General features: G+C 32.6%; 1 protein-coding gene and 1 non-coding gene across 2 annotated transcripts; both read left to right on the top strand.

Moving 5' to 3' along the window:
* Nucleotides 1–2,891: 2,891 nt before the first annotated feature.
* On the top strand, nt 2,892–2,963 carry TRNAP-AGG (transfer RNA proline (anticodon AGG)). Its single transcript has one exon. It is a non-coding gene; the product is annotated as a tRNA-Pro (tRNA).
* A 13,021-nt stretch (nt 2,964–15,984) lies between these two features.
* LOC25495920 (transcription factor GTE6) lies at nt 15,985–21,603 on the top strand. Its single transcript, XM_013596181.3, has 8 exons — nt 15,985–16,170; nt 17,705–17,920; nt 19,195–19,272; nt 20,033–20,257; nt 20,430–20,528; nt 20,625–20,683; nt 20,974–21,124; nt 21,242–21,603. Exons 1-8 carry the CDS (start codon nt 16,114–16,116, stop codon nt 21,410–21,412), a joined length of 1,056 nt encoding a protein of 351 aa, XP_013451635.2. The 5' UTR covers nt 15,985–16,113; the 3' UTR covers nt 21,413–21,603.

The following is a 21,603-nucleotide window of genomic DNA, read 5'->3' as shown; positions in this document are numbered from 1 at the left end:
AAGGCTATAAGCTATACACAATTGTCATGAGTTATCCTGGAGAACTTAAGGAAATGTGTTAAAAATCGATTTTTCTTTCTACTAAACTAACACAAAACAACTTATGGTTTTTCTTAAGAATAATCTCTAAAAATTAATCTCTAAATTATTGAGTATTAAAATCACCTTTTTGATAATTCGTACCCAACGAGCCCTAAACTATAAAATATACTCAAAGGCTATTTACAACTACAAACTCCATGTATGTTTTAGTTCCACTTATGAAGGACCCAAAACTAATTCTATATAATGTAAAATTGATATTAACATGTTTGAGTGACACCGACTGTAACATCCCAATATTTTATATATGTACTTTTTTATAAATAATTTTCTTGACTTGCCACTTGGTTGTTCAGCAATTTGTTTTATGTGTGAGTAACTTTACAAAATCTTGACATTCTTTACTTTGATTTATTAATTGAATCTAATTTCATCTATTTCATTTTTATTAATCAATTTGGTGTGACAAAAAAATAGGATAATTATTTCTTAAATTATTTATATTTATTCTAATAAAATCCTTTACTGCGGCATCTTTATTTGTAACTTATTTTAAAGATAATTTTTGGTATTATATTAATTATTGTATAAGTTGGTTTTCAGTTTTGAGATATATACTATACGTTTTTTTTTTATCCTTGCCTAATTGATGCCACTACCACCATATTTTTCTCTCCCCTTATGCCACTATGGTTCCGTGAATTGCTAGGTCAATGAAATTGGTTATTTGGTTCCTAAAAACTAGGCACATATTAGCTACTCTACATATTTCAATTCCCTCACCCTCAGTTGGTTTTTCTCACTCATTCAATTACACGAGCCATTCATCTCAAATTTCATTTGCATCAGTTTTGCTCTGCATGAATTTACTTCACTGCTATTTCTCCCAATTCCTCTAAAGTGGTAACCGCCATCCATACACTTATTGTATGACTCAAACTTAACTATATTCTCACTTAATTTCTCCTTAGTATATCGGCATTAATATATCATATGCATGTATCACTAGTTACAAAGAAAGAGAAGTAGCAGAACCAAACCTCCAAGTTTTCACTTTAATCACTCTTACCTCTCTTTGAGACAATGAATTATTCTCCTTCATCTTCTATCAGTCACAAAGCAAAACCAGCGTACAAAGTTTGTTTACTTCACTAAGTCAAATGTCTGCCGTGGGTCCATAATTGTTGTATCAGGAAGATTGAAAAGAGATAAGTCATAGCATTTTCTTATAGTCCATTCTCATGTTTCCCAAGTCCATCGACCAATCTCTATGCTATCATCTTGTTAAATAATTTTTGTGCAAGTCCTTTTGCATATATGTTCTTCCATTTTATTTCTTGTCTCACTATGAAATTCTAATTCTAAGCCATTTCCGTTTTCACTAAACCTGTCCTTGGAGAACTGCGACTACGCCTTCGTTCATCGTCCGATCGTCAAAATAATTCCTGGAGTGACAGAAAACGTGTTTGAACAGTAGCTGTGAGTTTGAGGTAGTTTAGTGTTTGGCTAGGAATGAAAGCTTACGAGGTAAGGGCCTTTTCCCCATACATTCTTACTAAGTACTATGATAATGTTATGTGGAATGACATTTATTTTATTTTTCTATTCATATATGTTTTTGTGGTATTGTAAAGAAGTGTTAGACTTTGCTGATAAACTAAATAAATGAAAATATGAGTTTTATGAAAATATTTCAGTTTGGTCCATGTGGATGATGATGTGTTAATATCTGACTGTATTTGTCTATGAGTTTGCCTTAGTGGCAGGTTAATAATATATTTCTTTGTGGTGCCTTAGTGGCGGGATAACATCATATTGCATTATTGTGCCTTAGTGGCGGGTTTTAGTCTGCATTTTCATGATCATGCATGGCATATGCATCTGTGTGGTGCCTTAGTGGCGGGAATTACAATTATATTCTCTGTGGATGCCTTAGTGGCAGGAATTGCAATTATATTTCTGTGTGGTGCCTGTGTGGCGGGATATATCCGGATCATGTAGTATTTAAGAGCATGCATTTTGCACATCATTGCATTGGGTCTGTTATACATCTGCCTTAAATGTATTTTTCTTATTTCTTTTTTATTGAGAAGTTTTGATACTATCTATTATGTGGCATTGTTCTTGTGCTTTGAGTATGAACCAATTTGGATAAGGAAATTGACCCTTACACTAACATTTTAGGTACCAAAGAAGAGATGATCTATGCTTTGAAGTTTTTGCTTGAAGTGCGTACGGGGGACGAAATTGGGTTTTTGATTGAATTGTAACTTCAGTAGAAATTTTTGAATGATATTAGTTTAAGAGTTTTAATTAAATTATGTAAAGAATTTTGTATAAATTTTGCTAAGAATTTATTATTGATGATAAAAAGAAAATAGTAGTAATTTTCGAAAATGAGCATGAATTTGGAGTAATGTCTTGGATTAAAATTTGGGGCGTTACACCGACTATAATCGATTTTGCATCTAAAATCGAGTCTAACTTAAAGCTAGGATTTATTGCTTCTGACTCGAAATAAGATTTTCACACTCAAATTTATTGTAGAGGGGTAAATCATAATTAGGTGGTTGTGGATATATATATATATATATATATATATATATATATATATAGAGAGAGAGAGAGAGAGAGAGAGAGAGAGAGAGAGAGAGAGGATAAGTGGTGGCGGGTTTGTTATCGAACGAACTAAATCATACTCATTGTTATGCTTTCGAATGAATGAATCTCTCACTATTTCTCTCTTTATGTATGTGCTGTTGTTTTGTGAGGTGTATATAGTTTATCGATTCATCAAAATATAATGAATGCTTTTATGGGTTAATGTTGAGGATGAGAAATGTCAAAAAGGGCATTTGATCTAGTGGTATGATTCTCGCTTAGGGTGCAAGAGGTCCCGAGTTCAATTCTCGGAATGCCCCCATCCCTTTTTATTACATACAAAATGAATGCTTCATTTGTTCTATTTTTGGAAAGAAAAAAAACTAATATATTCATTTGTTCTATTTTTTGAAGATAAAAAATACTTCACGGGTTCAAGCTTCGTTAGTGGCCTAAGAGAGGGGTAGATGTAAATATTTTTCTTTGTAATTGCTCTTTTAATTTGAAGGTCTTCTCAAAAAACATAAAGTGGGAGAAAATATCTGAAAAGTCCGTTGAATTCATCCATTTCAAATTTTATGTCATTTTAACAACAAAAAATTGAATTATTTTATATGTCATTTTAGCAACATAAAATTGTATCCTTTTATATGTTGTTTTATAATGTCAATAAAACATTAATGTTTCTTTTTCTATTATAACTTTAAATGTGAAATTATCAATGTGAATTATAATTTGAGTCGAAAAGGTGACTTCTTTTGTTTATCACGTTGTGTTTATTGGTGCATTATGCTCACTGAAATTGTTTATTTTGGAGGTTGGAATCATTTCTGAGTGGAAACTGACTCGCAATCGGTTGTTTCAGATTTCAAGTCTTATCACCTTGTTTTTTGTTGGAGAAATCATTAGCTTTATAATTCAAATATTATTAAGGATTTCTCTTTAATTGTGTCTTGTATCCACAAGTAGAAAATCATTGTGCGAATAAACTTGCTAATTAATAATTATACTTTTCGAGTGCAAGGCTTTACCAATTAGTGGAGTGACATTCCTTCTTTTATTAAAGGTTACTTTTTTTAATTATTGAAAAAAGTTGACCTTTTTTAATAGATAATCTTTCTAACTTTTATTTGGGAAAATTTTGTTAGGTTTTGGATTTTACCTTCGTTGTTGGTGAGCTTATTGTTTGTGTTAACACCTTAATTTATAGCTTATATCATAAGCGTTTATCATATAAGATGTTATGTATAAGTATTTCTATAATAAAAGATAAAATAAAGTTAAATTATTTTCATATAAGGTTATAAGCTATAAGGATAAGCAAAATTGCCATGAGCTATTCTGGAGAACTTTAAGTTCAAAAGTTATTTTCGTTCTAGCAAACAAACACAAAACAACTTGTGATTTTACCTAAGAAAAATCTATAAAAATTAATTTCTAGATTATTGAGTATCAAAATCACATTTTTTATAATTCGTACCAAAAGAGCCCTAAACTATAAAATATACTCAAAGACCATCTACAACTACAAACTTCATGTATGTTTTGGTTCCACTTTTGAAGGACCAAAAACTAATTCTAAGTATGTAAAATTGATATTAACATGTTTTAGGGTTATTGATTTTGCAGAGGGATAAACCCTAGTTAGGCGGTTTGAGAACATAAGTGATGGCTGGGTTGTGATAGGAGAAACTGAATGACTCATTGTTATGCTTCTGAAGGAAAAAATCTCTCACTATTTCTCTCTTTATGTATGTGTTGTTGTTTTGTGAGGTGGATATAATGCTTAACGAAATATTATGAATGTTTTTATGTATTAATGTTGAGATGAGAAATATTGTAAAGGGCATTTGGTCTAGTGATATGATTCTCGTTTAGGGTGTGAGAGGTCTCGAGCTCAATTCTCGGAATGCCCCCAACTTCTTTTTTAATTCTTCATTTTTTTTTAAAAAAAAAATAAGTAAAGTACAAGATTAATATTATTAGTTTTTCAACAAAGAAATATGTAAAAGTTGAAGTAGAAAAAAATATTCTTGTTTTTACTTCACGAATTTGAGCATTGTCAATATCTTTGAAGGAAAAGTAAATGAAAAATGATATATTTTTGTTTTTACTTAATGAGTTCGAGTACCAAAGAATTTTTTTTGTTTTTAGAGGAAACTGAAGCTCAATACTTGTGTATGTGATTCTTTTAGTAAAAAGAAAAAAAATGATGAAAGAATATCTTAATAATAGTTCGTTGAATTTATTCATCTAAAATTATATGTGATTTTAGTAACAAAATAATGTATCATTTTATATGTAAGTCTATAATGTCAATGAAGCATTGGTATTTTTTTTTTCTTTCTATAATACATATTAATGTTTCTTAGTTTGAGTGAAATTATTAATGTGACATATGATTGTCAGTGGTTAAAATTTTGGGACCCGTATTAATTTGAAGTTGATTAGTTGGAAAAGTAAGTATCTTTTTTCGGTGGTCGTCTGATCCTTCAGAAATCTGTCATGTTTTTTCTTTCGGTCTACTTTCTTTCCTTCTTCAAGGTTCCCTTAGATACAATCTCTTTAGTGGAATCTATCTTTAAAAGTTTTTATTTTTTTTGGGGTGTTGTGAGGATTTTAGGAAAATCTCTTGGTTGAATTGGGATCTGTGTGTCGGAGTAAGGAGGAAGGTGAGTTAGGTGTCAACAGGTTACGAGAATTTAATTTATCATTATTATATAAATGGTGTTGGAGGATGTTGGTTGACAAGGAGAGGTTGTGGTATAGAGTCCTTAAGGCTCGTTACGTGGAAAAAGGGGAGGATGTTGGAGGATGTAGAATTGAGTGATTCACATCACAAATCTTATTATAATCAAAATTTAATGCAGCTTGAACAATTTGCAAAACTTAGACAATTTCAAAACCAAACCTATATGAAAATATAACAAGCTATCAATCAAAAACAAAATGCATATGAAATTGAACCTAATTGATCTAAGGTAAGTATTAAAACTTAATTCAACGAATTAGATGACAAACACTTCCACCAAGGTGAAACCGTCCTCCCACTCTCTTCCCTATCATCTTTACTTTCGATTATTGCATATGATTAATTGAATAATTGTTAAGATAGAAGCTTGTATTGATCTAAGTTGTTTTTCGTTAAAAGGTTGAATTAGGTTAACTTTTAACGAAAAACAATTTAGATCAATACAAGTTTTTATCCTAACAATTATTCTATTAATCATATGCAATAATCAAAAGTAAAGAGGATATGGAAGAGAGATAACACCGATATTTTTATAGTAGCGCTCTTTTCATCCTCACTAGAGCTACGTCTACTCTTCTTGATGAAGTACGGCTTCACCAAGGTCATCCACTAATAGTAACAATGTTGAATACAAATGTGTTTACAAGAGTTCCTTGAAATTAAACTAATTCTTCAACCCCTATGTAAACACTCCCCCAAACTTCAACTAACCTTTGAATTCGGTGCTCCTTGAATCTTTGAATCATTGATTACCCGTGCACCCCTTCGAACTCTTCACTTAAGTCTTCGATGCTACATCCGGTAAATGAATCCCCTTCGATTGCAAGAACGGTTAGAAAGACCCCCAAGACCTTTGGAGGTGGAATGAGATTATTCACTTAACTCTGGAGCCTTGATTAAGCCCAACCAATCTCCTTTAAAGAACCAACTTACAATCCCTACTGGAACCTTAGAAAATCAATGTGACTCAATGTACAAAGTGATTTTAAGGAAATCTGTTTAATCTTGAAGAATTTATGAACAATGAGTTTTTGAGACCTGGAGAGAATAAATGCAAATGATTCAATATTTTGGAAGTTATAAGAGAGGGAGTATATATAGAAAATGAGGGATAGTGCAAACTTTCGTGCAAAAGAACTACGTGAATCGATTCAGACAGTAAAAATACAAGCCAGAGACATATGAAGATTGATACGATTCATTATAAATATGAATCGATTCAAGTGAACCCATGATGAAGAATGATGCAATTCAGACTTTTATGAATCGATTCAGTGCAAGTCAGAGAGAAACCATGATACGACTCAAACAAACATGAATCGGATCACAAGTGATACAATTCAAAATATTATGAATTGATCCATTGGAAGATAGAAACTTTTATGATACGATTCACATATTAATGAATCGATTTAGTGACCCAAAACATGAAATATGACTAAGACTTCAACGATGCAAGTAGACTCAAGACACAAAAGAATCTAGGACAACGAGGCATTGATACTAGGTTCTTCTAACAAGACTATTCCTTAGAAAAGACAAGTAAATCCATAATCATCAAATGAGTAAACTAGAACATCATCAAAAAACACATGAAGTCTAAAACTATGTGCTTCATGATGCTCCTTTGAGTGATAGCTTCATCCGCTTATTTAAATTGGTGGAAAACCCTTTGTGTACGGTAGCAGAGATGCATTATTTAGGGTGGGATGAGGGAGGAGAGGCGTGGAAGTGGCGTAGAAGGTTGTTTGCATGGGAGGCGGACCTTCTTAGGAACTGTTGCTTTTTGTTACATAACATTGTTTTGCAGGTTGATATCCCTGACCACTAGGTTTGGTTACTCGACCCAATCAAAGGATACTCAGTTAGGGACGTTTACCATGTGTTCACATAATCAGATCCCAACTTTGAGAGGACTCCTACAACAAATATTTGGCTTAAACATGTTCCCCTAAAAGTTACTCTCTTCGCGTGGCACCTCTTTTGCAACCGTCTCCCAACAAAGTATAACCTTCTTATGCGGGGTATCATTCCACCATTTGTATTGGTGGTTGCGGGGTTCAGGAGTCAATGAATCATCTTTTCATCACTTGTAGTCATTTTCGGCCAACTTTGGATGCATATTCAGAGTTGGATCAGTCTCTCTTTGGTCGATACATATGGTGCTCAGGATCAATTTCACCAGTTTTCCCACTTGGGAGGGTTTCCTCATCAAACTCATCAGGTTCTGAGACTCATTTGGCTCTCTTTATGCTTGGACGATTTGGATGGAAAGAAACAATCAAATTTTCAACAACAACGTCTTACCTTTACATCAGTTGCTCGATCAAGTTAAGTTACTTTCTTTTAATTGACTCAGGGCTAAATCGATTAACTCCGCCTGCACTTACCATGAGTGGTGGCAACATCCTTTATTGTGCATGGGCATCTCTATGTAATTTTTCATTTTTTGTACGGCAACTTGCATCTGTTTTGGTTTTTGTGACACTGTAACAACTCTAGTTGGCCTCCTTTAGCACACCTTGTGCTGGGGGTCACTTTCATTGTGTTAATAATCTCATTTAGACTTGTTAAAAAAAACGTATCTTCTTTTGCTTTTCATGTTGAACTTATTTGTTTTGTCAAAAAAATGTTGAACTTATTGGTGTTATTAAGTCCCCTGGAATTGCTTATATTAAAGGTCGGTATCATTTTCTAACTAGAACATGACTCTAAATTGGTCGTTTCAGCTTTCAAGTCTCCTCACATTGTTGTTCTTTGGCATTTGAGAAATCATTGACTTTATACTTAAAATATTAATTTCTCTTTTATTTTTTGACAAAAATAAATTATATTCATTCATTCAAATTGGTAGAGTACATCGATACAATTGAAATTCGTTAAAAACAAAAAGGATGAATTTGTGAACAAACTCACATCATCCATGCTAATAGCATAAAACGGCAAAGTACTAAAGCCTACACATATGACTATATTTAAGTCTCCGGAATACCCTTGTCTCCGGATTTGCAACGTTGACGACTCCAAAGTCATTAATTTGATTGCACCGGATCGAAGCTGATCTGACAATCTGAACCGAACAAATACCTAAACGAACCAAGAAAGGCAAACAACGTCGCACAAAGACGACGAACAAAACAAGGTCGCACTAAGACGACGAAATCACAAAAAAAAAAGAAACAAAATAGATGTGTAAACCACTTATTTCAATAAAAAGAAAATAGAAAAAACAAGTTAGAGGAGTGATTTTGGGTCAAAAGTTGACCCTAAATCACCCATCTTTGGTGGATGAAGGTGAAGAAACTAGAAGGTTTAATGTTATAGCCCTTCAAAAAAAGTTACGCAAAATATTAATTTCTCTTTTATTGTGTCTCATATCTATTAGGAAGGAACTCATTGTGCGGATAAGCTTGTAGACTATACTTTTCGAGTGCAAGTCATTGCTCAGTGGAATGACATTCCTTCTTTTATTAAAGATGACTTTTTTTTTTTTTTTTTTTAAATAAAACCACAATTAATATATGATCAATTTTAAATAAAAAAGCAGTTTTGAACAATAGATAAATCACGCACAATTGGTTTTTTTTCTTCCATTTCTCATGAATTAAACATGACTCTTGGAGTCATGCATTTCAATCACAAACAATAACACAAACTATATACACAAACAACAAATATATCTTGCAAAGAATCCATATCTCGTTCAGTCTTCATGTATTAAATACAATTTTACGAGTCATGCATGTCATGTAAGAATTAATATTATAATATAGAAATACGTAGCGATTATTGATTTTAACTTTGATCCCATTTATGTACTATGTATCTAAACAATAGTTAATTTTTCGATAAATAATCACATAAAATTTTGCATCGTTATGTTATTTTTTGGACAAATAGACTATATCAGTTATTTTGCTTTATTTTGTGTATGTGTGCAAAAAAAATAAAATTTAACATAACAATATGTATTGTTATGTTAATTTTTTTTTTTTTGCACACATACACAAAATAAAGCAAATTTTGTAAATGCAAAAATAATCACTCTCTAAAAAAAATTAATGTCCATTATTTCAAAAAAATAATTAATGTCCATGTTACTATCTACATTTTCTTCTTCATTCTTTATCTTCAATAAAATAATAGTGTGGATACCCGTACAATGCACGGGGTAAATTATGTGTAGAAGTGACACAAACTTTTATTTAGAAACAAATTTGAAATTTAAACAGTAAAAAATAAACAACTTATATTTTTTTTTTGACAAATCAACTATAAAATATATTTAAAAGAACATATTAATTTTATAGAGCAAACCATTTTTCTTTGAAATTAATATAAAGATTGTGTGCTGATGCATACCACAATATGAAAATAAATACAACTTACAACAACACAATAAAAATAAAATTCTCAATCCTTCCAAAAAAAAAAAATTGTCACTATTCTATACTTGTTTTTTTCTATTAGCGTTCAAGATTAGCGATTCATAATGTATTATACTAATTGAAAAGGTAATAGAATAATTCAAAAGCAAAATAAAGAAAAACAAATTATTGTCCTTTTCCACTCTGCGTTATTATAAAAAAACAGAATTTATCTACCAAAACATCATACTATCAAGTAAAAATTAATATTATATTTTTTGTAATGACATATTTTCACATAATTGTTACAGCACAATATGGTTACTAATTCATTTTTTAATAGAAATATATCAATGGTTAGTACATTAAAGTAAGAAGAAAATGCTCACTTTTAGGATGTCATTTTGCAAAAATGAAGAAAAAAATTGTTAATAGTTTGTAAGGTCAAACTCAATATAAGAGCTGTCTTTTTATTTTCTTTTTCTGTCTCTATTTCTTTCTTCTCTCTTTCCTATTTTTATGGGTATCCAAGAGTATAATACAGATGCAATTGCAGACAAAAAAAAAAAAAAAAAAAAAAAACACCATGCCAAGACATAGAACAAGAGGGAGCAAGGCTAAAATAACTAACCAAGAGTTATATGAATAAAAAGAGTATCAAAAGGAAAACATGTTCCAATTGCATCAGTTTGACACAAATCTGAACGCATGAGTCAACGCCTAAAGCCATAGACCCAAATCTTAGTAATGAATTAAATTGCCTAGTTTTACAGTCTTCGCAACAAAAGCACAATATAATTCAATTTGTAATGCAAAATTTTGACATGTCAATATAATTGACTATTATAGTAAACCTGTTCATAGAGACTGATACCATCATAATTTAAATGCAATACATATCATACTATATAAGCACCAATCCGAGTTTATCAATATCTCACATATAAATACACTAGTCATCTTGTGACATTCAAAAGGAACACACTTACATTATATTTTTAAAAGACAAGTTACCTATGTCAACGTGGTCATGAATTTTAGAAACACATTAATATTATGTAATGTAGACGGTAGACAAAACAAAAAGAAGGAACAATGCTAATGCTAAAAGAACAAACCAAAGGCCATACACATAAAAGAAGCTCAAAGCTGTTAAATGTGTTTGGATCTCATCCCAAAAGCTAAATCAAATGATTAGGGTACCCAAACATATTTATACATTCAACAACTCGGGGAACCTGAACAATGTGGGATAAATAACAAAATACAAACAACTTCAAAACTAACTTCAACACTCACCCTCACGCAACATGATTTGCAGAAGATCCATTATTAAAATTTATTTGAAGATGTGTGACCATTTCTTTGACAGAAAGTACCTAGTTTAAAATTGGACCATTGATTAAAATTCTTGTTTGTGCTACCTGAAAATTACCCTTGGACTTTCTAGATGTCACAACATTGATTAATGGTATAGAATCATCGGAAGTAGGTGCAAAATTACCCGTCTTTCTTGTTGTAGCTGTTAACAAAACTCATACAAAAGAAAGAGAGAATAAGAATAGCAACGGAGGCCAGGGTTTCAATAGAATATCAATTGCTTAATATTACAAAATGTTATGAGAGAATATATAATAAATCTAATGGACTCTAACTTTCTAATATAAAGACCCAATAACTTAAGCCCAATATTTTATTATCTAACATCTACCCTCAAACTCACAATGAGTCAACAAGAAGCATTGTAAGTTTGTCAAACAAAATACGAAAAACATAATATAAAGTTCTAACGCTACCCCTCAAGCTGAAGCTCACTATCACCATCAACCAATCAAAAAGAGAATCATCAAACAATAGAACCAACAGAGAGAAGAACCAATAGAGGAGCTTGAGAAGTGCAATGCAATTAGAAACCAAATTGTGAGTACTCGACTCACCGAACAACCAAAGTGCTCACACCTGACCCACCAAACAAACAAACAAATTGTGAACACTATCTTGACTCACCAAACAAACAAACGAAACCAAATCAAATTGAACCAAAGTAAACCGAATCAAATGAACAAAGACAAGCTGAACTAAATCAACCAAAGATAGACATAAACGAACAACCAATTAATCAAACACAAACACAAAGAAACACACGAAGATTCAAAAGAAACCTACAAACGGAGAAGTAGACTCAAATGAATAAATAAAACAAAAGAGAGAAAATTAAAGAGAAGAACAACCAAAAAAGAAACAATCAGGAGAGAGATCAACATATCAAACGAAATTGAACGCGAACAAACAAAACCGAAGTAGAGAGAGACCCAAGCTTTTTATTTTTTTAATTTAAAACCAACCAAAACCACAAACTAAATATACCACCGAAACCAAACAAAATTGTTGTTGACTCTAGATGCCAATGGCACTTGCAATTCCAAACATGACCGACAAATAACCAAACATAATGAACAATAAGAGGAACAAAGTGAGGATAAAGAACAAACTGAACAAAAATTGCAAACGGAGATGGAAAATGCAGTGAAGCCTAACCGTTCAACAAAATACCATATTCAATCAATTTCTTTCAAACATCCCTGGAACGAACCAACGAAAATACAAAAAACTAATACTAAGAATTAAACCAAATCAATCACACAACATTCCCAAACTTTTGGGAACTCAACTGCGGAAGCGACAGATCATTCAAGGAGGATCAAACCATGCTCTTGATACCATGTTAACAAAACTCATACAAAAGAAAGAGAGAATAAGAATAGCAACGGAGGCTAGGGTTTCAATAGAATATCAATAACTTAATATTACAAAATGTTATGAGAGAATATATAATAAACGTAATGGACTCTAATTTGCTAATATAAAGACAATAACTTAAGCCCAATATTTTATTATCTAACAGCAGCATCATAGAGAAAATCTTGTCCATAAGAGGAAGATGGTCCATGAGAAGAATTTGTGACTTTACAATGGAAAAGTTTTCGTTTACGCTAGTGAGAAATCTGATAGCATACAACAACATATGATTCTTCCTAGAAGTTCGCATTGATTCACAAACACATTGAATTCTACAACTGCAACTAAGCATATGAAGATAAATTTCCAACTCTTCCCATAAAACCTTCAATTTAGAATAGAAAGTAGTAACTGACTTTGAATCTTGTTGCAACCCATAAATTTCTTGCATTAATTCTTAAATTATTACCAAATTACCTTGAGCAAATCGTTTCTTAAGATCGTTCCTAACATCCATAGCATTTTCCATGAAAACGATGGACTGAGAAATCGAAGGAGAAACATAATTTAAGATCCATGAATGAATCAACATGTTGCAATGATTCCAAGCACGAAAAAGTAAGATCAAAATTATAATTAAGCGAAGGAATTGTACCATCAACGAACTCAAACTTCATTTTCCCTCCAAGAGCTCTGCGCATATAGCGAGCCTAGGAATGGTAATTGGAATCATTCAAGACCAGAGTAACTGCAACTGATGATGTACCATCACTAGGATGAATAAAAAAGCGACTAGATTGATCAAGAAAAACCTTGGTAGAGGATCCCGCACCATTGTTGTTGCGACGAGTCATAGAAAGAAAATCAGAGAAAGGAAAGGAAAACAAAGAAAATGTGCGGAAGAAGCACTCTTAGATCAAGATGCTCATGATGCCATGTTGATAAGCTAAAAATTGATAGAAAATTATGGAAAATAAGAGAAAAGGAGATAAAATGTAGAAGCTAGAATCAATATTATTATTGATTACTTGAGAATGAAGGTATTGCATGTATTTATAGTACTTCTATGATGGTATACACTAAGCTATTGTAAGTTCCATCTTATAAGATAACAACAAACTTCATAACAAACTAGAAAGTTAGTTATAACTGTTTTTGTTTACTAAAACTAATTGGAGCTTGTGTTGCAAGTAACTGAGGTTCACTATGTTCTTCTTCTTTATCTAGTAGCAAGCTTGATTCCAAGTCTTTTGTGTTATGCTTCAATACTCATTGTTAGAAAACATCCTCTTTATTTCTTGATGGACACATAACCCTTGCTCGATTCTCCCTCACTAGTATTTCACAGTACATTTAGAAAATTGTTTGTATCCCATTTTCCATCTGTTATGATGTTGAGAAAATTGTTGGGATTTTATTTTTGGAAGTATCAGTGACAATCACAAATGTCACAAATGCCATCCCTCAGTTACTAAAATATCTCTATACTTGCTATCTTCTTTAGCCTATGCCTCCATGATTAGTTACATTGGAATCTCTCTTTAAATGACACAATGTTTCTGTAACTGGCTAGATAAATTGTTTTCTTTGTTGTTATAGTTTGGAATTTGTGAAACGATATAAACAATCTTATTTTTTAGGGTAACACTATTATTGATAGCAATCTTCTTGAATCCTCCAATCATATGGTTCATCTTAGGGTTAATAGTGCTTTTCACCCCTGTAATATATGTCATTTCCGGTTTTCGCCCCTATAAAATTTTCGGTTTGATTTGCACCCTCGTAAAATTATTTTTTTCCGAAAAACACCCCTAATAGCCCATTTTCAGAATTTTTTTCAAGAAATTTTAGTTGTTGAATGGCCTTTTAAGAGTGTTTTCCAGAAAAAAAATATTTACGAGGGTGCAAATCAAACCGAAAATTTTATAGGGACGAAAACCGAAAATGACATATATTACAGGGGTGAAAAACACTATTATTCCTCTATGCTATGCCAACATAAGAACCGAGCTACATATTGCCTCACAACCTCTCCCTCTTTCTCATTATAAATTAAATTAGTCTAAAAATTTCCATCAATATTTCTGGTCTCTAAAATATTAAAAAAAATATCACAAGGACTTAAAAGTGTGATTTGGTTTTGTATATATTACAATTTGAATATTTATAGAGATCGTTTACTTAATTAACCCATTAAATTATGATGGATCTCATAATACCACCACTCGTTCCACGCCTTGCATTGGTTTAATTTTCAATTTGTTTGATAACTTCATTAGAGGATTTCATTATAATATTGAAACCTCTATTGGTATTTTTGCTAAACTTTGGAGGTCCTTTCTTGGGTTTTAAGCTTGCACATGATCATGATATTATTGCTCTTCTTGTGGAATGTGATTCTCAATCTGTTATTCAGATTACTTAGAGCATTTCAACTTATATTGTGGCTCTTCATCCCCTTTTATTTACTTGATATTCTTCGTCTTATCCATCTTCCTGATTAATTGGATCACCATGGTTCTTTCTCTTGGACGATTCTTCAATCTCCTTGTTCTTCTTTAACCCTCAAGCTTTAGTTTGATGTGATGGAAAGTAGTATATATATAGTTCCTTAGCCTTTTTATAACTTCATTCTCTTATTAAAAAAGGGGCAAAAATACACTTGTCTCTTAAGTTGTTTTTAGGTTTCATTTTGATTCTTATATGTTACATTTCATTTTAGTTCTTTAGATTGCAAGCATTATACTAGTTCATCACGTACGATTTTTTTCGTTTTATTTTGATCCCTTAAGTTAAGAATGTTTAACACTTTGGTCTCTTAAATGACAATTATTAATACATATTGGTCTCCTATAGGAAAGATTAAAATGTCTAAATTTTGTAAGTTAAATATCAAAATATCAAATATTTCTACATCAAGTGACCGAAATAAAACCGAATAAATTTAGAGTATGTTTGGATGGAGGAATGTTTCGAGGTAATATATTTTTTCGAGGGAATTTAAATTCTTTTAGGTAAATTTCATTGTTTTGATGATAGTTTGGAGAATTTTCAAAATGATAGAAATTTATTGGGTATTCTGCCAAAGGTAAATTTATAGAGTTTCAAATAAGACATAAAAGCTACAAATATCAAACTTCTCATTTCTTACAATTTTTTCAAATTTTGCATTTTGGTCATCATATTTTCAAAATTTAGAAATTGACTTCAATTTTTTTCTTTTTCAAATTGAACCCTAAAACTTCAAAATTTACAAAAGTAGTAAAAAATAATAACAATCAAATTATTTATTACTTTATCCAAACAACATTATTTAAAAAACCACACAATTCAATTGGATTATTTGAATCAATTATATTTCTGACTCTAAAATTTTAAAGGGTTTTGATAACTTGAACCCAAAAACACAAATAAAAAACTAAATATAAAAATTTAAAAATTTATCTTTTCAATTTTAAATTAATTTATCCAAATACACTGATTAATAGTTACAACCTAAAACGTGTATGAGAATCATCAACAAGTTGGAGAAACTTCCATTAAACTCAACACATCCGCCGTCACAAACGTTTTAGACACTCGTCCGTCCGCCTTTCTCTTCCGGCCGTGTCAATGGAGAGTTTCAACTTCAAGCACCGTGTTGATGAGTTAGTTTCAAAAGTTGATCAGGCAAGTATTCTTTGTTACCACTCAATTCTGTAACACCAACACTTCTAATCAAATGGGTGTTTGGTGTCCCACACCTGACACAACACCGACACATGTGTCTGGTGTTCGTGACTCTGTAACATTGACACTTCTGATTGAAAGCTTATTCTGTGTGGAAACATACACCTGACACAACACCAACACGTGTGTGATTTTGTAACACAAACACTTCTGATTGAAGACATGTTTGATGTAGAACACACCTACTTGACACAATGCTGACATGTGTGTGTCCGGTGGTGTCTGTGTGAGTGTTTCATAGTTTCAAATACTACTATTAGGATAAACAACTTAATTTGCAGGTTATAACATTAAAGCTTATGACTTATGATTTTGTCACATGTTTATCGTGTTTATTTATAGCCGTTATGACTTATGATATCGTCAATGCTGTCAAATTGAAGCTATAGCGGTGTTGTAGTGTAGTAGAATTTAACACTTAGTGAGATAAGACTCAATTGTTGTATAGTTTTGCAATATGCAATTTAGTTTTAAGTATTGTCAAATAGGCAATATAACAGCACTATAGCGTAGCGGAATTTGAAAAAGCATAACATTTCATGCTGGTCTCTAGGTCTTTTTGTTGTAAGTTGAACTGTAAATTTCGTTCTATTAAGAAAGTAAAGGACCACATAGAGCCGTACATAGTATCAGAGTCTCTTTTGATAATCGACATTTTGTCAGAGTCTCAACTATGAACCTGTGGATTCGTGTTGTGCACTTGATTTCTTGTTCCTGGTGGGTTCTTGATCTCGGTAGCCTTTTTGTCTTCATATTCACTGTTCGTGGTTTTTTGAAAAGGTATACTCCAATAAAGACAATATCGCAAAGAGATTTCAGCTTGAGTAGGAATTGGGTAACTTAACACAAGGGAATCTCTTAATTGAGGATAACAGCTCTGATTTTCAAAGCCTATGGACTGAATAGCGTGACATTTACATCACTGATGTCCGTAAATAAACACTTTCTGCTGTCAACAACATGGTCCATGAGACCAGCAGAAGATACTAGTTCTTGTTGAAATTGCGACGTGTTTGAGACAAGTCGTGCTAGTCTGATGAACCGTGTCCCTGTAGCTTATCTGGACAATTGCTCAAGTGAATTTCTTTGAGAAGATCAACACATGACTACTTAAGCAGCAATGGAACATAAAGCTAATACAAGTACTCCTATCGTCCTGTTGATTTGGCTTATTCTGCTCATGGTTGGAACACGTGCTGAGATATGCGTGCTTTGCAATGTTATAGTTGTAAAAGATTTGGCCGTATTGCAAAAGATTGTTCACTGAAATTTTGCAATTATTGCTAGCAGCAACATATCATATTAACCTGTCTGTGTGGTTTTAGCTTTTAAGAGGCTTTTATGAATTACGATTGTTTTATTTTGTATGGACAACCATTCGTGCTTCATTTGTGTGTCTGTTTATGATTTCTCTTCTTTAATTTTACATCCCAAGAAGTTATTTCTAGTAAGTAATATGCTTCTATTCCTGCAGCTTGAGCAGAAAGGGCATGAGATAGATAGTTTTTTCTCCAGCACGAATAAAAAGCAAACAGACACGTCAAAAGGTAACTCAACTTTGAAGGACAAAGATAAGGAGAAACATGTTCCAAGTATTAAGAAGCTACAGCAGGATGCATCACGTAGAGAAGCGGCTGCTCAGAAAAGAATGCAAGATCTTATACGCCAGTTTGGCCCAATATTACGCCAGGTAGCTATTTTCCATTTATTGTTTATGTTTGTGGGGGTGTGCTGTGGTCGTGGAAAATATGACATCTGTGTGCACCATTATCAATCCATTAATTGTCTATTCGTTTGAATATGTTTTTTTTGCTTATTTTGAGTCATATATAACCATGTTCTTTTACACATGGTCATGTAATTTTGAATTGCTTTTACACCATCTGTTTCAGTTCATGATAATAAAAGTTTCAATGACCAGTCTATGGTTATAAACTTTTTCTTTTTCCTTCATGTTTTGGCTTTTCCTTCTGTTCTTTGTAAGGACTTTTAGTGCATATAACAATATAATGATATGTAGCGCGGGCTATTTGTAACACCAAAGTGGTGGGCCCCCTTCCCGGACCCTGCGTATGCGGGAGCTTTAGTCCACCGGGCTGCCCTTTAACAACACAATGACATGAAGCACGAAAAGTTCCTTTCATAAGTACTTTGTGAAGTGGCGATTCCTCTTGCCCTGATATTCTCAAAATACTATTTGTATTAACTTTCATTATTTGAAAGATATAGATAGCTGCAAGTGCCTTATTTAGATCCACGAAAGGGGATTTGAACCAAGTATAACAGTTATAGATAATGCAATAGTGAATGGACCGCGGAAAAATGAGAAGCTTGCTATAGGACAAGTAGTAGTGACATTGGTATTACTGAATGGACTATAAAATATCTCAGGGGATCCCATTAAATTTTGATTGGGGATACTCAAATAGTCGAATGTTTGTATTGAGGCTCTTGTTTATTTATTTCTGTTTTATTTTTTGCATTTGAAAACCAAACCAACTTTCAGGTTTTTTTCTCTTCTTTTCCGCATTGATTTTTTACTGGCAATTGCCCTTTCAGTTAGAATTATGTGATAAATATGCAAAATGAAGTGCTTGGTGACTTTGACTTCGTTCTGTGTTTTTGGCTGACAAGATGGAGAAATGCGTTTTATTGTGCCTCTATTTCAAACCATTTTTGATCATTGATAAACCTCTATTTAAGAAGTTTTGTGTCGGTAGAACCGTCGTCATAAAATATTGTTAATATTTCATTTTGTGATGTCACATGGTGTGATTACTTGCATTTTCCCTCCTGATTCAGATCTAAATATTTTTTTTATGTACCCTTTGTACATTGATTGAGCCTGTACGCATTTAGGTGAAAGTTGTCCGAGTGGTAGATGACAGATGAGGTTAGGATAGTGAATGGCTCTGTATATTTTTGAATTATAAACTAAATCTCTGATGCTCTTTTTTCTATCAGATGACACAACACAAATGGGCTTGGCCTTTTATGCAACCAGTGGATGTAGAGGGCCTTGGCTTAAATGATTATTATGAGGTATGGTTCATATACGCATGCAAGTTTTCCAATGTTACATTTACATTAGAAGAAAACAACGTTGATTGATAGAAACTTCTCGAGACAACCTTGTGGACAATGCCTGCTACCAGGATCAGTTTAAATATGCAAAATAGTTCATGACTGATATGGGTTTTGCCCCCTCCCTTTTTATTCCCTAATGGCCGTCTTTTCTAGGATGCCCACCTTTTTTAGGCCATGTCGCATCTAATGTGAGACTCTCAATAAGAACCGTTGCTTCTCTTTTCTTCTATTTTTATCTTGACCTGAAACTCACTCTCTTCTAATAAATACTTGTTGGAAATTCCGCCTTAATTGCAGTCCGTCCCTAGTCGCCTAAATTGCGACCTTTGGTTAGCCTTCGTTGCAGCCTCCAACATCTTCATTGTGTTGGCTTTGAGGGGGTGGATTTAGTCCCACATTGGACAGATAACACTCTTGAGAAGAGTTTATAAAGAGGAGACACTCCTCACCTTACAAGCCGGTTTTGTAAGGATGAGTTAGGCCCCAAATTTCATAATACTATTGAAAGAAAGTAATTTTTTTTGAAATAATTGGCATATATTTTTTGTAGTATTGGATTAATTAATACACTTACGGTCCCTTTGTGCTGTTTATAAAACTAAAAGGCATATTTAATTAAAAGCTCTGATTTTTTTTGCGTAAACAAACATGCCCTTCATTAAGTGACTGAATCTTTCGATTTTTGATTGATCTGTTGTAATATGATGCATGCTAGATCATTGACAAGCCCATGGATTTCAACACCATTAAGAACCAAATAGAGGCTAATGACGGTACTGGATATAAGCATGTTCGTGAAGCATGTGCTGATGTAAGGTTGGTTTTCAAAAATGCTATGAAATATAATGACGAAAGAAGTGATGTTCATGTGATGGCAAAAACGTTACTGGAAAAGTTTGAGGAGAAATGGTTGCAATTCCTGCCTAGAGTTGGTGAAGAGGTAACTTAATTCCAACTATTTGTTTCCTTTAACCAACTGTTGTGTTGGATGGAATTTGATTACAAATTGATCAATATTGTGGTCCTATTTCATGTTCAAAATTTGTTAAATATTGTCTTAAAAACAACCTCTTGGCACTTACTTGTTATCATCTGGGGTTATTGAATTGTAGGAAACTAGACGAGAAGAGGAAGAAGCTGAAGCACGGTTAGCCATGCAATTTGCTCAAGAAGCAGTTCATGCTAAAATGGCTAGAGACTTGAGTAATGAGGTATTCGTTAGGGATTTACTACTTCATGAATTTGATAAAAAATCTATTGATTTTTTCATGCGTATTAAAGATGGTACTGCGTTTTATTTTGTTCAGCTGGATGAAGTTGATGTACATTTAGAAGAGCTCCGGGAGATGGTTGTTAAAAAATGCAGGTTAGCAGTTACACGGTGTTTCCTTATAAATTTATTAAAAAAAACCTATCATATATTTTTGCCTATACATATGAGTTCGTGTGCATGTTTTATTGTTCTAGGAAACACAGTATATTTTACTTGAATCTTAATATTTTACTAACATTTACTAGGTTTAAGTGCTAATTACTAAACGCAATTAACTTGTCGAATAGTTTTGCCCTTCATTTCGTACATTCCTCACTGCCTCTGTCTCGTCATCTAAAATACTGTCACTCCCGCTAAGCTAAATTTGAGAAAACTTGTTACAGAAAAATGTCAACTGAAGAAAAGAGAAATCTTGGAATTGCTCTCACCAAACTGTCTCCTGACGATCTTAGAAGAGCATTGGATATTGTTGCCCAAACTAATCCAAACTTCCAAGCAAATGCTGACGAGGTGGATCTTGACATCGACGCTCAGGTCGTAACACAAATAGAATTGTTGTTCCTTGGGTTGAATTACTTCGGTTTGTATCAAATTGATATCATAATGATTATATAATCCATATGTTAACGAGTATATCGTTTTTCTATGCAGAGTGAGTCTACCTTGTGGAGATTAAACTTTTTTGTCAGGGATGCTCTTGAAGTCCAGAGCAAGAATTCTGAAAGCATGGATGGCGATGAAAACCCGAACAACAAACGTAAAAGAGAATTATGCGATGCTATAGCAAGTGTTTCGAAGAAGAAGACCAAGAAGCCTACTTGAAGGTCATTTGGAGATAACATGCTACTCTTAGGTTGTCTTGAGTTAGTGATGATAGCCAACCACCTTGTTTGATGAAGACATCCTTATGTCAAACATAGTTTTTTTAAGGTGGCTCATTTTTGCTTTCAAAGAAATCCTTGAAATGTAACCTAGTTTTGAAGACATTTTTTTGGTTGTCCTTTGGTTTTTAA

The sequence above is a fragment of the Medicago truncatula genome, chromosome 6 (genome assembly GCF_003473485.1).
Source record: "Medicago truncatula cultivar Jemalong A17 chromosome 6, MtrunA17r5.0-ANR, whole genome shotgun sequence".
In the NCBI taxonomy this organism is placed as follows: Eukaryota; Viridiplantae; Streptophyta; class Magnoliopsida; order Fabales; family Fabaceae; genus Medicago; species Medicago truncatula.
Note: the sequence above shows the minus strand (reverse complement) of the source record. Positions and strands in the feature narration are given on the sequence as shown.

Excerpts from the sequence above, each read along its gene's own strand:
- LOC25495920 (XM_013596181.3), top strand. The coding sequence starts at position 16,114 with ATGGAGAGTTTCAACTTCAAGCACCGTGTTGATGAGTTAGTTTCAAAA. Across the intron at positions 20,529-20,624 it reads CTAGAGACTTGAGTAATGAG|CTGGATGAAGTTGATGTACA; the intron begins GTATTCGTTAGG and ends TATTTTGTTCAG. Across the intron at positions 21,125-21,241 it reads ATCTTGACATCGACGCTCAG|AGTGAGTCTACCTTGTGGAG; the intron begins GTCGTAACACAA and ends TTTTCTATGCAG.